This window comes from Ornithorhynchus anatinus, chromosome 17 (genome assembly GCF_004115215.2).
Source record: "Ornithorhynchus anatinus isolate Pmale09 chromosome 17, mOrnAna1.pri.v4, whole genome shotgun sequence".
In the NCBI taxonomy this organism is placed as follows: domain Eukaryota; kingdom Metazoa; phylum Chordata; class Mammalia; order Monotremata; family Ornithorhynchidae; genus Ornithorhynchus; species Ornithorhynchus anatinus.
The window spans coordinates 8,307,591-8,320,842 of record NC_041744.1 but is presented as its reverse complement, the minus strand read 5'-3'; the positions used below and the strand labels follow the sequence as shown (position 1 = coordinate 8,320,842).

The following is a 13,252-nucleotide window of genomic DNA, read 5'->3' as shown; positions in this document are numbered from 1 at the left end:
TATTGTTATATTTATTGTACTCTCCCAAGTGCTTAGTATGGTGCTTTGCACACAGTAAGCACTAAATAAATATGATTAATTGATTCTCTGCATCTATCCCAGACCCGATGACCATCTGTAGCATAAAGGGCCCATTTCAGTGCCTACCTACCTTGGAGTTAGAAAGTTCTTCTTTGGCCCTAGTGGGAGGTGTTGGTCAGCTGACCACCATTCTCTGTGTCTCTGGTCTCTTGAATTTGGGATTCTGCATATCATTCTATATATTTGATCTTTATCCTTTATATGCCATGTTTAGAAGGATAGAGGCTGATGGTCTAAGTAGGAGGGAGAACAGGTATTTAATCCCCATTTTACAGTTAAGGAAAGTGAAGTGACTTGCCCAAGGTTACACAGCAAACAATTGGCAGATCTGGGATTAGAACCCAGGTCTTCCGACTCCCAGGCCCATGTTCTTTCCACTAGGTTACGCTGCTTTTCTGCTGTGAATACAAACGGAGCAAATCTAACTTTAAGCACAAAGTTAATACGAGTTAAATTCTCCCAAACAGGGCAATGTAAAAGTTTTGAGATCTCAAAACCTTGTCCTGCTTTAGAGTCCAACTGAATATCTCAGTATTAGCATATCTTCTTGACTCAACAGACAGCATTTTGTGATCTTTCAGTTCCCAGTTCTATCCACCTTATTAATAATAATAATAATAATGATAATAATGGTATTTGTTGAGCACTTAACCATGTGCCAGGCACTGTTCTAAGCGCTGGGGTGGATTCAAGCAGATTGGGTCGGACACCATCCCTGTCCCAAGTGGGACTCACAGTGCAAAAAAAATCCCCACTTTTCAAATGAGGTAACCGAGACACAGAGAAGTAAAGTGACTTGCCCAAGGTCACAGAGCAGACTCCCTCTGAGTCCTTTACTGCACTGGGACTCTCAGGTAGGCTAGTTATGGAATTGAGGGGACTAGCTCACTGGGCAAACTTCTGGGTCAATACCGGAACAGTCGGCGTAAATCCAAGCCCCAAACCCCAATCTGTAGGGTAGAAATGCTAAAATATTATGGCAAAAGTTACTGCTTACTGTCACCCTAACTCTTGGGATCTATTGAAAATGAAGATGCAATTGGCTGGGCTCCTAGGATATATGTGTGTGCACTGGAGTTTTCTTTTGGTTTTATCCCGTAGAGATTTGGTCAGTGAGACTCAAAAATGGAAGTGCTCAAACCTAAAGTTATAAATATCTAGGGACTGTAAAAAGTTCTAAGAACTTGATGTCACTTAATGAACGTACTGGGTGGTGAATGCCTTGCTGGCAGGGAACGTGTTTACCAAGTCTGTTATATTGTACTCTCCCAAGTGCTTAGTACAGTGCTCTGCACACAGTGCCAATAAATATGATTGATTGATTGATAGCTGAGAGCACCCTGGGCATTCCCAATAGTATTTAAATGTCAGAGACCAGGCTCCAATTCCTGGAAATTTCTTTCTTTTATCAGTAGTCAGCCCCTCTCTGTCCCACAGGACATCTTCACTGAGAAGGAAGGAAAGGAAGTGCAAAGCACTGTAGTAAATTCTGTGGGGAAGCAGCATGGACTAGTGGATAGAACACAGGCCTGCGAGTCAGAAGGACCAGGGTTCTAATCCTAGCTCTGTCACTAGTCTGTTGTGTGACTTCTCTGTGCTTCAGTTCCCTCATATGTAAAATGGGGATGAAGACTGTGAACCCCATGTGGGACATGGACTATGTCTAACCTGATTTATCTTGTATCTGCCCCACTGCTTAGGACAGTGCCTGACACATAGAAAGCGCTTAACCGATGCCATAAAATAAAAGTGTTTTAGTAAGTACCATACCAGCAGGTCAGGTACAGGCTCTGTCCCACATGGGGCTCACAGCCTGAGTGAGGGAGAACAAGTATTTTATCTCCATTTTGCAGATGAGGTAACTAAAGTGTGGTGTAGTGGATAGAGCACAGATGTGGGAGTCAGAAGACCATGGGTTCTAATCCCGGCTCCACCACCACTTGACTGCTGAATTACCTTGGTCAAGTCACTTCTCTGTGCCTCAGTTACCTCATCTGTACAGTGGGGATTGAGACTATGAGCCCTACTCAGGACAGGGACTGTGTCCAACCCGATTAGCTTGTATCCACCCCAGCGCTTAATACAGTGCCTGTTACATAGTAAGCGCTTAACAAATACTACAATTATTCTTATTAAAGCCCAGGGAAGTTAAGTGACTTGCCCAGGGTCACACATCATGCAATAAGTGGTTGAGCTGCTAAGAGAACCCAAAACCCAGGAGGAGCTTCAGCCAAACAGATTCCCAGTTTAAGCCCACTAGCAATGGGCAAGCAAACTGGGCAGCACATTTATTTCTGCAATGTACAGACCCCCGTTAATGTAGTTTTTCTGGTGCAGCCCTAGGTCTTCTCAGGCTCTTTGTTTGTACAATGGACTCCCGCTGAGCTGCAATCACTGGGAGGGCAAGGAGGCCGAATTAATCCACAAAGACTGCAGCAGCTTGAGGGCGATTGTACCTGTGGGCCCTGTTGGGTTAAATCCAGTGAGTTGGCTCCTTTGTTGCCTGATTAACATTTGCTTTGTGGCAGGCAATTATTTCTGCTGGCAGTCCAGAGCAGGGCCGTCTCTCTGTGATTTGCACTTGTTGTATGAAAGAGGTTCAAAGCAGAGAAGCCCAGAAATCTGCATTTAAGGCAACTATCGGGATGGCAGGGATCCTTTGAACTCCATTGTTAGTGATTTTTATGAAGTGCAGGATGACAAGGAAGAACTGGAGCCTCTGCCTTATTAATTCCACTCCCCCAGAGGGTGGGGTAGAAAGAGAACACTTACCCACCCCAGTGTGGGGATGACATTTGCCCCTAACCCCGTTATCCTTGTCAGATCTCCTGGAGGATGTAGCCCATAACTTGATCCATGTGAGGGCTGATGCTCTCGTTATTTTTCTAAGTCACTAATGTTAAGTTGCGGTTAAAGTGAATTACAGGAAGTAATTGGGTTCATTTTCCTGCAGAATAATGTCACAGAGATTGTGACATTATTCTAGACTCTAAATTCCCTCTAGACTGAAAAGGTCCTGCTTGGCAGGGTTCATATCTTCCAAAGTTGTTATATTGTACTCTCCCATGCACTTAGTACAGTGCTCTGGACACAGTAAATATTCAATAAATTGATGGATTGATTAACTGAATCTTCTCGTCCCCTGGCATTCATTTTATTCCTACCCCAAGGTTCTTCCCCATGACATGCGACGATGATCAGATGAGATTTGGTGTTGTGTTGATTCTGGTTTACTGAAAGAAAGCAGAAACTGCACCAATCAATCAGTGGTATTTATTGAGCACTTCCCATGTGCCAAGCACTGTACTAAGTGCTTGGGAGAGTACAGTACAACAGAGATGATAGACTCATTCCCTGTCCAACAACAGCCTGCAGTCTAGAAGGGGAGAATGACATCGATATAAATATTTGAATTACAGATATGTACATAAGAGCTGTGGGGCTGAGAGTGGGGTGAATATCAAGTGCCACAAACTCCACAAAGTTATCATTCATTTTAAATGATGTGTTTCCAAACAACTTTGCCAATGCTGTTTTATGCATTAACTTCATATTCCTTTGTTTGGTGTTTGGTGTGTGCAATCATTCTCCTGCTGAATTTGGAACTTAACAAATCCACCACTCTCCCCTGCCTCCTGATCCTTTGCCAGAGTCCTGAGGAAGACTTACCCCAAAGTCATTCAGTTGAGTAAACTGTGTTTGCTGTTCACTTGGGAAACTATTTTTACTTATTCTCACATCCTCTTAGTCTTTGAATATTCCATATTCTCCATCTTTTGGGGGCTTGTCTTCCCCATTATTGGAAGCTCCTCAAGGGAAGTGACCAAATGCTTTATTTCTTCTATTATTATCAAAGTATGTAGTGCAGTGTTCTACACAAAAAGGGTGTTCAAAAATACTGTTGCTAACATTCAGTTAGAGAAACTGGCTAATCACTAACTCTCTATTTAAAAAGCAGAAGTGTAGGATCTTTCTTTTCTATCTTCCTCTCAGATTCCCTTTACAATGGATTGTTCTCGTGCAAGAGACTGAAATATAAAATGCAAGTCAACTATTAGGTCTCAAAGGTTCTGCACAAGAAGTAAAAGCAGAATTCTTCCCCTAAATTCGGTAACTCACACCTCTCCAGCCTAATCCCTACTGAAAACGTTAAAAGATAATGAGTTTCTGGATTAGCTTTTTTACATTTGGAAAACACCAGCTGAAATAAGCAACCCTCTTCTGCTTTGGCTTCTTGGCCATCGGAAAAATATGCTTCATCTGTTTTATTTACTTGTTTTTCACAACAAAAGTTTGGGACTATGCTGACCCGCCACCCCCCCCCCCCCATTCCTAGCAAATTTTAGTTGGCAGAGTTGGGAAGCAGCTGAGAATGCCAGGAAACCGGTGTGACACAAATGAAGCAGAAGGTGCTTTCTCCAAATGCTGTGCCAGCAGAGAGCCAGCGTCCTCAGACCCACACTTTTGTTTCATTTTCCAAAGATCCAGGTGGAGATTTGGAATTTCTATGAGATGGGGAAAAAATAGCACAGGGGAAGTTCCAGATCTTTTAATTCTCCTGTATCTCCTGTGTCTAGCAGATACCTGATCTCATGGAATTCAATTGACTGCAATGATTGTTGTTGCATTTTGATAGCTTTAAAAGGCAGAATTCTGATTGCCATGATTTTACTACTTTGAATGTGACCTAGGTTTTTCACCCTTTTTACCCAGCAAGAAGCCTTTACAGGTGATGGTTTCACTCCTTTCCAAATGTTTAATATTGTATCCCATCCTGTGCCTAATTCCTCCCTTGTTCCTCCTTAGAAGACTCTGAACAGAAACAAATAATTTTTTTCCCCCTCGCCACACTGTTTCTGGGTGGATTGACAGCTTCCTTGGGAATGGTAACTTTGGATCACTTAGACTGTAAGCTCTCTGTGGGCACAGAATGTGTCTGTTATATTGTACTCTCCCAAGCACTTAATACAGTGCTCTGCACACATTAAGTGCTCCATAAATAGATTGATTAATTGACTGGTAGATGACTACTCAAACTCCCAGCTCTCTCCCTGCCCATGCCTGCCACTGTGCCCCAGCCAGCCAAGATAAGGCATGGGTAGAATGGAGAGAGGAGTGGGAACTCTAGCAGAAGAAGTAATAATATAGTAATAAATATGGTGTTTGTAAAGCACTTACTATATATGCCAAGCACTATACTGAGCACTGGGATAGATTCAAGACAATCAGGTTGGACATAGTCCCTGTCCCACATGGGGCTCACAATTTAAGGAGGAGGGAGAATGGTATGTAGTTGTCATTTTACAGATGAGAAAACTGAGGCACAGAAAAATTTTATGACCTGCCCTAGGTCACACAGCAGCCAAGTAGGGGAATGAGGATTAGAACCCACATCCTCTGACTTCCAGACCCCATTCCCTTTCCACTTAGTTGCAGTGCTTCTCAAGGGGCAAACAACTGGCCCTTGGCATCCTTCCTCAAGTATGTGGGCCAGTGGTTGAAAAGTCATCCTCAAAAGCCCCAGCTTTTCTGAGAATCTAACACCTTCTCTTGAAACAGAACCCCAATTCTGCCTCCCTCCCTCCCTTGTCATTATATGTCCCAACCCAGGTCTCACCATCCCACATTTGGAGATGGCGTGTTCTCGGGCCCTTCCCGCTCCTTTGTACCTATTTTTAACCTCCACAGCAAACATCTGCCGCTCAAACACATTGACTGAGAACTACCGCTGTTTCACACTTGGCAGCCTTTGCTCTCGGACCAAGTCCAAAGAAGACTCAATAATTCACATTCAAAGCTAGCTGCCTCAAATAATGGACTTAGCTGAATGTATGCGTCAAACCGAGTTCTATTTTTTCCTAATGGGAGGGAGATTAAGAAGCAGTTATTTTCTAATATAATGGCACCGTTAAATTATTACAGGATTCAGAGCTACAATCAGCAGTACTTATTTCTTTCTTCTCTTGACTTTTCCCTCTTTCCCTTTGCGGTTCCTTCCTCTGTTCCTTTCAACCTCCTTTTTCCCATCTCAGCAAAAAGGATGTTGGCACCTTCCAGTGTGTCTCAGAACAGCGAGTCTTTAGTCATTGTTTCCAGATTGTGTTTCCCTTGGAGGTCACCATTCAATCCAGTATTCCCAGTATTGATCTGTCACTCCAAGGTCAAACTGTGATCTCGCCATGTCTGGCTGGGTCCAATTTATCTGGCGTGCACAGCAAAGGTGTCCTCTGTCAAGAGGGATTTGTGGGTTTGTCTCACCTCCTGAACTATAAGTCCTGATCTGGGCTTGCTCCAAAGTGGGAGTCTGGACCTGTCCCATTATCATACCCACATTGGGTTCAGATCCTGGCTTGCCTCTCTAGCAGTGGTACTGGATTGAAAAGGAAGGGAGAGAAAAACAGAGACAAAGATAGAAACAGAGAGTGAGAGGATGGAAAGAGAGAGAGGGAGAAGAGAGAGACAGATTCAGGCCAAGGCTAACAGTACTCCCCTTGCTCTTTGCTCATGGCAAATTCTGTGGAGGCAAAAATATAGGCATCTTCCCTCACAGCTAATTGGCCAAGGGGCCAATTTCCCCCATCTCCTTGCTTCACGGGCTATTTGTTGTACTATTTTTAGTATCTTTTCAATATATTTATTGTTAAATTTTTCTGAGGGTGTTGCAACCTGCCTCCCTTAGAGTGTAAGCTCCTTGTAAGGGATGGGGCTTATTTCGGCATTTATTATATTTTCTCCAGTACTCCGCAGGTCATGGTGCACTTAGAAAATGATTGATGATGAGGACAATTCCGCCTCTCAGTATACCAGCATGAAAGTGCTGAGCTATAGAGTCTTTCTCCCCTCTCACTACTGGTGTTTCTCCTAAAGCATCTCAAGCTTTCCCGTGATCCCAGTTATCTAGCTTCAGTTTTAAAGGGTTGGGGAGGAGGACATGAAGGTCCAGATTGAGGGGCTTCTCCCCCCAGCAGGCCACACAGCCTACAGGCACTTTCTGTCTTCTCATTCCTCATGCAGCTCCTGACTTGGCTTAATCTGGGCCCAAATCGATGCCTGAGTTGATGTCAAGGACTAGTCTTGACCCTGGTTCCTGTTGCAGGTAGCCCAAGCCTGTAACACTGATTTAGATTGTGAAATGGAAAGAAGGCAATATCTGGCCCAGAGAGGGTATTCAGATGCATTGGTCCCCATTTTTTCATAAAATTTCCACTGGGATGGGATGCGATCGACTTAAGTGAGCCCCATGGGAGATAGGACTATGTCTGATCTGATTATCTTGTATCTACCCAGTGCTTAGTACAGTGTTTGGCATATAGCAAAGGATTAGAGAAGCAGCATGGCTTAGCAGATAGAGAATGGGCCTGGGAGTCAGAAGGACCTGGGTTCTAATCCCAGCTCTACCACTTGTCTGCTATGTGACCTTGGGCAAGTTACTTAGTTTTTCTATGCCTCAGTTACCTCATCTATAAAATGGGGATTAGAACTGTGTGCCCTCTGTAGGACAGGGACTGCATCCAAACTGATTACCTTGTATCTACCCTAGTGCGTAGGACAGTGCCTGGTAGTAAGCACATAGCAAACCCCGCACTTATTAACAATACCATAATTATTATTACTGTAAGGAGCCAAAGGAGAGGGGTCTTTGCAAATAAATTGACTGCAAACATTCTCCCTAGATTGGGATTTTGGACCGGCAGAGGACATTGTCGCTGTTGGAAAACTTCTATGATAGCAGCCCAGCCAAGGCCAGGAACAGATTCAGAGACCCAAGAAAATGTAAGTGCAGCTCAAGAAGAGTCAGACAATCAGACAGTCAGGTTCCGTGTCTAGGGTTCTGAATTAGGTGCTGTGGCAGCCACAGAGGAAGAAGTCTCAGTCTCTTCCTTCAGATTTACAATATAAATTAGGGAGACAAGACACAGGTCTGCATGTAAACATAAAAAGAAGTGGTTGAACTATAAAAGCATATGAAACATACTTTCAAATGCAATTAACAAAAACATGATTTCCAAAGCTATATGTAGCTATCAAGGGGTTATTGGAGTGATTAGAGTTTGATGGAATTGACTTGGGAAGGTTTCATGAAGGTGAATTTGGAATAAAAGGGAAGCACCCGATTTGGCAAAGAAGATGGGGGAGGGCACTCCACGGGGGTGGACTTGGCATTTCCCCTGGTATGGTGAAGGGAAAGTTTTGGGTGGGCCCTTGGCAGGATGAGAAATTAGAAAAACTCTCCATTTCCCAAAGCCCTGACTCCAGGGGAACTCAAGGAGGTGAACATCTCCCAGCAAAGCTGCCCTCAAGAAGGTATTGTTTACTGGAATGCCGGTTTTATTTTGTTCTTTTTTCCCCTCCAACATTCCCATTGTATCATAACACTCATTAGGTGTTAGAAAAACAAAGTTAGGGGTTGTCAGCTAAATGTTTGCTTTTTGTATCAGGGCCAGTGGTTGAGCTTGAAGAGATAGAACCGGCCGAGCTCTGGGAAGACTCTGAGGATGAAGACAGCTTGTCAGAGGAAGCCAGAGGAGAATTCTCTGTCAGCCAGATACAGGTGGCTCTTCCCGCCGGGCAGTCTGATGTTGCCCTGGAGGACCTCCAGGGATCTGGAGCTGAGCAAGGGAGGTCTGACCAAAAGAGCTCGGGCAATTCTGAAGCCTCTCTGACCTCTATAACTGGTGATGGCCAACAGGAAGAAGTCTCTCTGGAGGAAGTGACCACTCCTATTAAGATGAGCTCTTCAGAGAAGCTGAGTGAACCTACAGGCCACTTGGGCAGCTCACTGTTAGGATCTGAAACTGGATCGATGGCCAGCCAAGGGAAGAGTAAACCAGCTGCTGAGCAGAGCCAGGCTGATCCTGTAGAAGGAAGGATGGAATTCCAAAGGACAAGTTGTGAAGGGGAGGAAGGTCCAGGAGGGGAGGAGGCCGCTGGAGAGGATGCCACTGAATTGGAGGATGCCTCTACAGGGGAGGTTGTCCTTGGAGAGGAAGATGTCCCTAGAGGCGAGGATACCCCTGGAGAGGAAGATGCCTTTGGAGGAGAGGATGATCTTGGAGAGGAAGATGACCCTGGAGAGGAGGATGCCCCTGGAGGAAAGGATTCTCCTGGAGAGGAAGATTCCACTGGAGGGGTGGATGCTCCTGGAGGAGAGGCTGAACAGGGGAACCAAAGGATGAGCCCTGACCCACATCAGGAGGTCTCAATGTTACAGCAGGAAGATGAGACTACAGGTAGGACTGCAGTCTGTCAAACATCCCAGGTTGTCTTTTCTCAGTGTGATTAACTAATTTTCTCAATTTTCTATTCTATCCCATATATCAGGCACCTTTCCCAACACACAAGATGGATTCCAGACCCTAAACAATCACTCAAATGTAAAGCCAAGCTTCCCTAGGCACCCCCACCTCTCAGGACCGTCACTTGCCTGAAAGCTCCTTTTGCTCTGGAATTCCATTTTGAAGAGACAATCTAGTAACATTAAATGTACAAGTGTGTTTTAATTAGGATTATGAAAAAGTAATGACAGCCCTTAGGCGTGGGTATTTTTGATGTTTGGGACCAGAAACTTGGGGGTTTTTTTAATCTCTTTTATTCCTTTTCCAAAAGGGATCCTGTTCATTTCAATTATGCATAAGGCACCAGGTGTCCTACAAAGCTTCACACGGACAGCTCCAGGGCCTACAGAAAGTGTTCTATGGTTCACTCAATACCGACATTGAGTCGGACTTTTCTCCTTAACTCCTCAAGATCGATCAATCAGTCTGTCAATCCCGAGTATATTCTGCCCTTTAGAGGTGGTGTGCCCCACCCCACTCCTCATCACGTCTCAAGGGGCAGGTCAAAAGTTTAAATATTAAATGAGAGAACCCCTCACTGCAGCAGGAAGCTGCATTGCCCAGTGGGAAGAGCCCGAGCCTGGAAGTCAGAGGACGTGAGTTCTAATTCCAGCTCCACCACTTGCCTGCTGGGTGACCTTGGGCAAGTCACTTCACTTCTCTGTGCCTCAGTTCCCTCATCTGCAAAATGGGGATTAAAACTGCAAGCCCCATGAGGGAACTAATTACTTTGTACAGTGCTTGGCATATTCATTCAATCGTATTTACTGAACACTTAACTGTGTGCAGAGCACTGTACTAAGTGGTTATACTAAGCACTTAACAATTACCACAGTCATCATCATTGTTATTACTGCCCCCATTCTAAAAAAAGAAGACTGGTCAAGATGGCATGACAAGAGATCTGGTTCTGTGCTGAACTATCTCTTTGATTACCTCCATGTCCTTCTCTGCTGTGTGCTTTATTTTCCCCATCTGTAGAATGGTCTCCCTCCCTCACACAGATGGTATGAACTCCTCTGAAGAAAGATGGAGCTTGTATTAATACTGGTGATCATTAGAAGCAACTCCCACTGTAGTTCGAGTTGACTGCAGGACATCCATGGGAAGGTGACCCCTGTGGTTTGAAAGAGAACTTAAGATTTGGGAAGAGCGGAGCTGAGGAGAATTTCCCTAATTGGGCTTCTTAAGGATGAATAATGTTGTAACTCAGTTCCATGGGTGTCACCTTTCCTAAATTTCAGGCTCTTCACCAGGACGGATTTCTGCAGCGAATTCCTTTGAAGGACAAGCTCACACAGCAAAATCCTTTGAGGCCACACCCCAGTTGATAGATGAGGACCTGTGGTCAGGTGACTGCATTTCTTGGCTCTTTGGTTCCCTTTGAATTTTGGGACAGGAATTTTGAAAGTAAATCTGGATTTGTACATGGAATGATCTCTGTGTATTACAGGTAACCTTCTGACCTCTGATCTAAGCCTCAAGTATATCAATTATGGTGATCACACACAGGATGCCTTGCCCTTTGATGATCCCCGATTTTCAGGTATGAGGGGCCTGTTCAGGTCTGGTTGCAAGCTCACTGGACGGGAGGGCTAGTCGGTTGAATGAGGGTATTGGCTGAGTTCCTCCACTGCTGTTTCTGTTGCTTGGGCCAGGCCAGACCCAAGCGGCGGCTGAGTTCTCATTCCTGCCCCAAAACCTTTATTTCTGACTGAGGCTGAGTTCCAGGGGGCTCTTTCTGAGCCCGACTCCAGTTTCCAATTGGCCCCATCCTACTCCAAGGTCTGGAAAAGACCTGCTCTGGTGGCTTGCCCTGAACAAACACCGTGGGGCAGAGCTGCCGGTTTCACTCTTGAGAATAAACTCTTTGCAGGCAGAGATCACACCAACTTGTCCTATTGTACCCTCTCAAACATTTATTAGTGTTCCGCATCCAATAAGTGCTCAAAGTAAGCTTGACTGATTGATTGATTCACCCACACACGCAACCCTAATTTCATGGAGGCTCCCTCGCCCTCTGGGAGTGGCACTCTCGTTCTTTACTGCTGCCATAGCCTGTTACTTATTCTGGGCCACTGGGCAAGCAGCTAGTTGCTACATCCAAGGTTCTTTCAAGGTGGGTCATCATGAAGGAAGAAATGAGCCCAAAATATTTTAAGAACCCAGATCCTGCTCTGTAAAAATGGCTGGAGAAGTTGGTACTTGTGTCCTGCAGATTACATTGCAGTTTAGACTCCCAGCTAGGCACGGGCCATTTCTCCTGCACCCCTGGATGATGTTCTTCTCAGTTGCATTTTTCCTGTTCGCTAGACTTGCGCTTGCTCATGGCCGACATTCAGGCCTGGGGAGAAACAAGGCTTCGAAGTCCCTTCAGTGAAAAATCCCTCAAGCTGCCGCAGTTTGTACAGCTCCTGGAGATGTTTGTCGGGGAAGAAACTTCACTGGCCACCATCAAGAAGCTCACGGAGTTTTTTAAGGCAGGCTATGTGGAGACTGAAGACGAGAAGATAGAACAGCTAGAGAAGGTGAGAACTGAAATGTGTTGGGAGGAAGTGAGGAGGGGGTGGGGTAATTCCCCCCTTTCTCAAACCCTTTTTTCCTTCTCTTTGGTCTTTCCACATCATTTTGGATGTTGCCCCCTTATTTTGAGATAAAATTTTTCCAATATCAGACAGCAAGGCAACTACATCTTTCTAAGCCTGGGCATCCAGGCATCCTGCTTCCTATTTCTGCTGGTCAGATTTAGGGATTGTCTGAAAAGCATTGGATTGGGAGGTGGGACAGAAGGGAGCATAGACATATGGACTAGAGTATGTTTGTGACTCATTACAAGTGTAAAGTGCACATTTGATTATTTTCGAGCTAAAGTAAACAGACACCCTGGTTTTGCCGAGGCATCCTCTTCTTCCATGGAAATTTGTCCCAATACCTTGAGAAAAGTTTTCAGAGCAACCCAGATGTTCCAGTTTGAATATCCCAGGGGGTAAGGTGCCTGTTCACTGAATTGCATTTCAATCATATTTATTGACCGTTTACTGTGTGCAGAGCACTGTATTAAGTGCTTGAGGGAGTACAAAATAACAGTAAACAGACACATTTCCTCCCCACAATGAGCTTACAGTCTTCCGTCCCTCTATCTTCCATCTTTACTGCATGCTTGCCCTGCACTAATTTGAGAATTGTGGCCATTTTGGAGAAACTGCCAAAAATGGTGAACAGTGGGCAGAATTCCTCAGAAATGTTACAGGGAGTGTGTATGATGCGGGGGGAGGGAGGGGGCGTTGAGGTGTTGAACAAGAGAGGCATCTGGCTGAGAGCAGCGGCGTGGGGGTGGCCGAAATGGTTTACTGTGCTTCCCAGTGCCATTTGAGCCTGGGGACGAATGGTTGGCTGAGGGGGAAGGATTGCTGGCGGATTATCAGCAGCACTCCCTTCCTTCCGATCCCATCCTGCCACTTGCCCCCATGCTCTAAATATGTAGTCAAGGTCTTCAGCATTTCAGCTTTCTTCAAAACCGACACGATCACTCTGGATAGACCATGACTGTGGAATCGTGTGCATGTGCACACATGTAGTCGCTATGCCCTAAGGCTGTCTTGAGGGGTATTAACTAAGTATACACAGATGCAATAGAATGGAATGCATGCCGGTGTGCCTGGGTGTTGGTTTGTGAGAGTGACTTATTATAAGTGTGTTTGCATGATCTTATCTGAGGGTTCAAAAACTATATCGGCCATCCACACGCCTATCCTAAATCCTTCATTTTTTATGAGCTGCCCTGACTCTGGAACTGATATGTCCTTCATGTGTCTCATTTACTTCAGAAATTATAG

General features: G+C 45.0%; 1 protein-coding gene across 3 annotated transcripts in view; it reads left to right on the top strand.

The window, feature by feature from the left end:
- Positions 1-13,252, top strand: part of EFCAB5 (EF-hand calcium binding domain 5) — a 74,769-nt gene that overhangs the window by 40,295 nt on the left and 21,222 nt on the right. For all 3 annotated transcript variants that reach the window (XM_007672561.4, XM_007672562.3, XM_007672560.3), the window contains 5 exons: positions 7,755-7,854; positions 8,520-9,311; positions 10,661-10,768; positions 10,870-10,962; positions 11,730-11,944. In XM_007672561.4, coding sequence (XP_007670751.2) covers positions 7,755-7,854; positions 8,520-9,311; positions 10,661-10,768; positions 10,870-10,962; positions 11,730-11,944 — 1,308 coding nt within the window. The remainder of the gene's footprint in view (positions 1-7,754; positions 7,855-8,519; positions 9,312-10,660; positions 10,769-10,869; positions 10,963-11,729; positions 11,945-13,252) is intronic.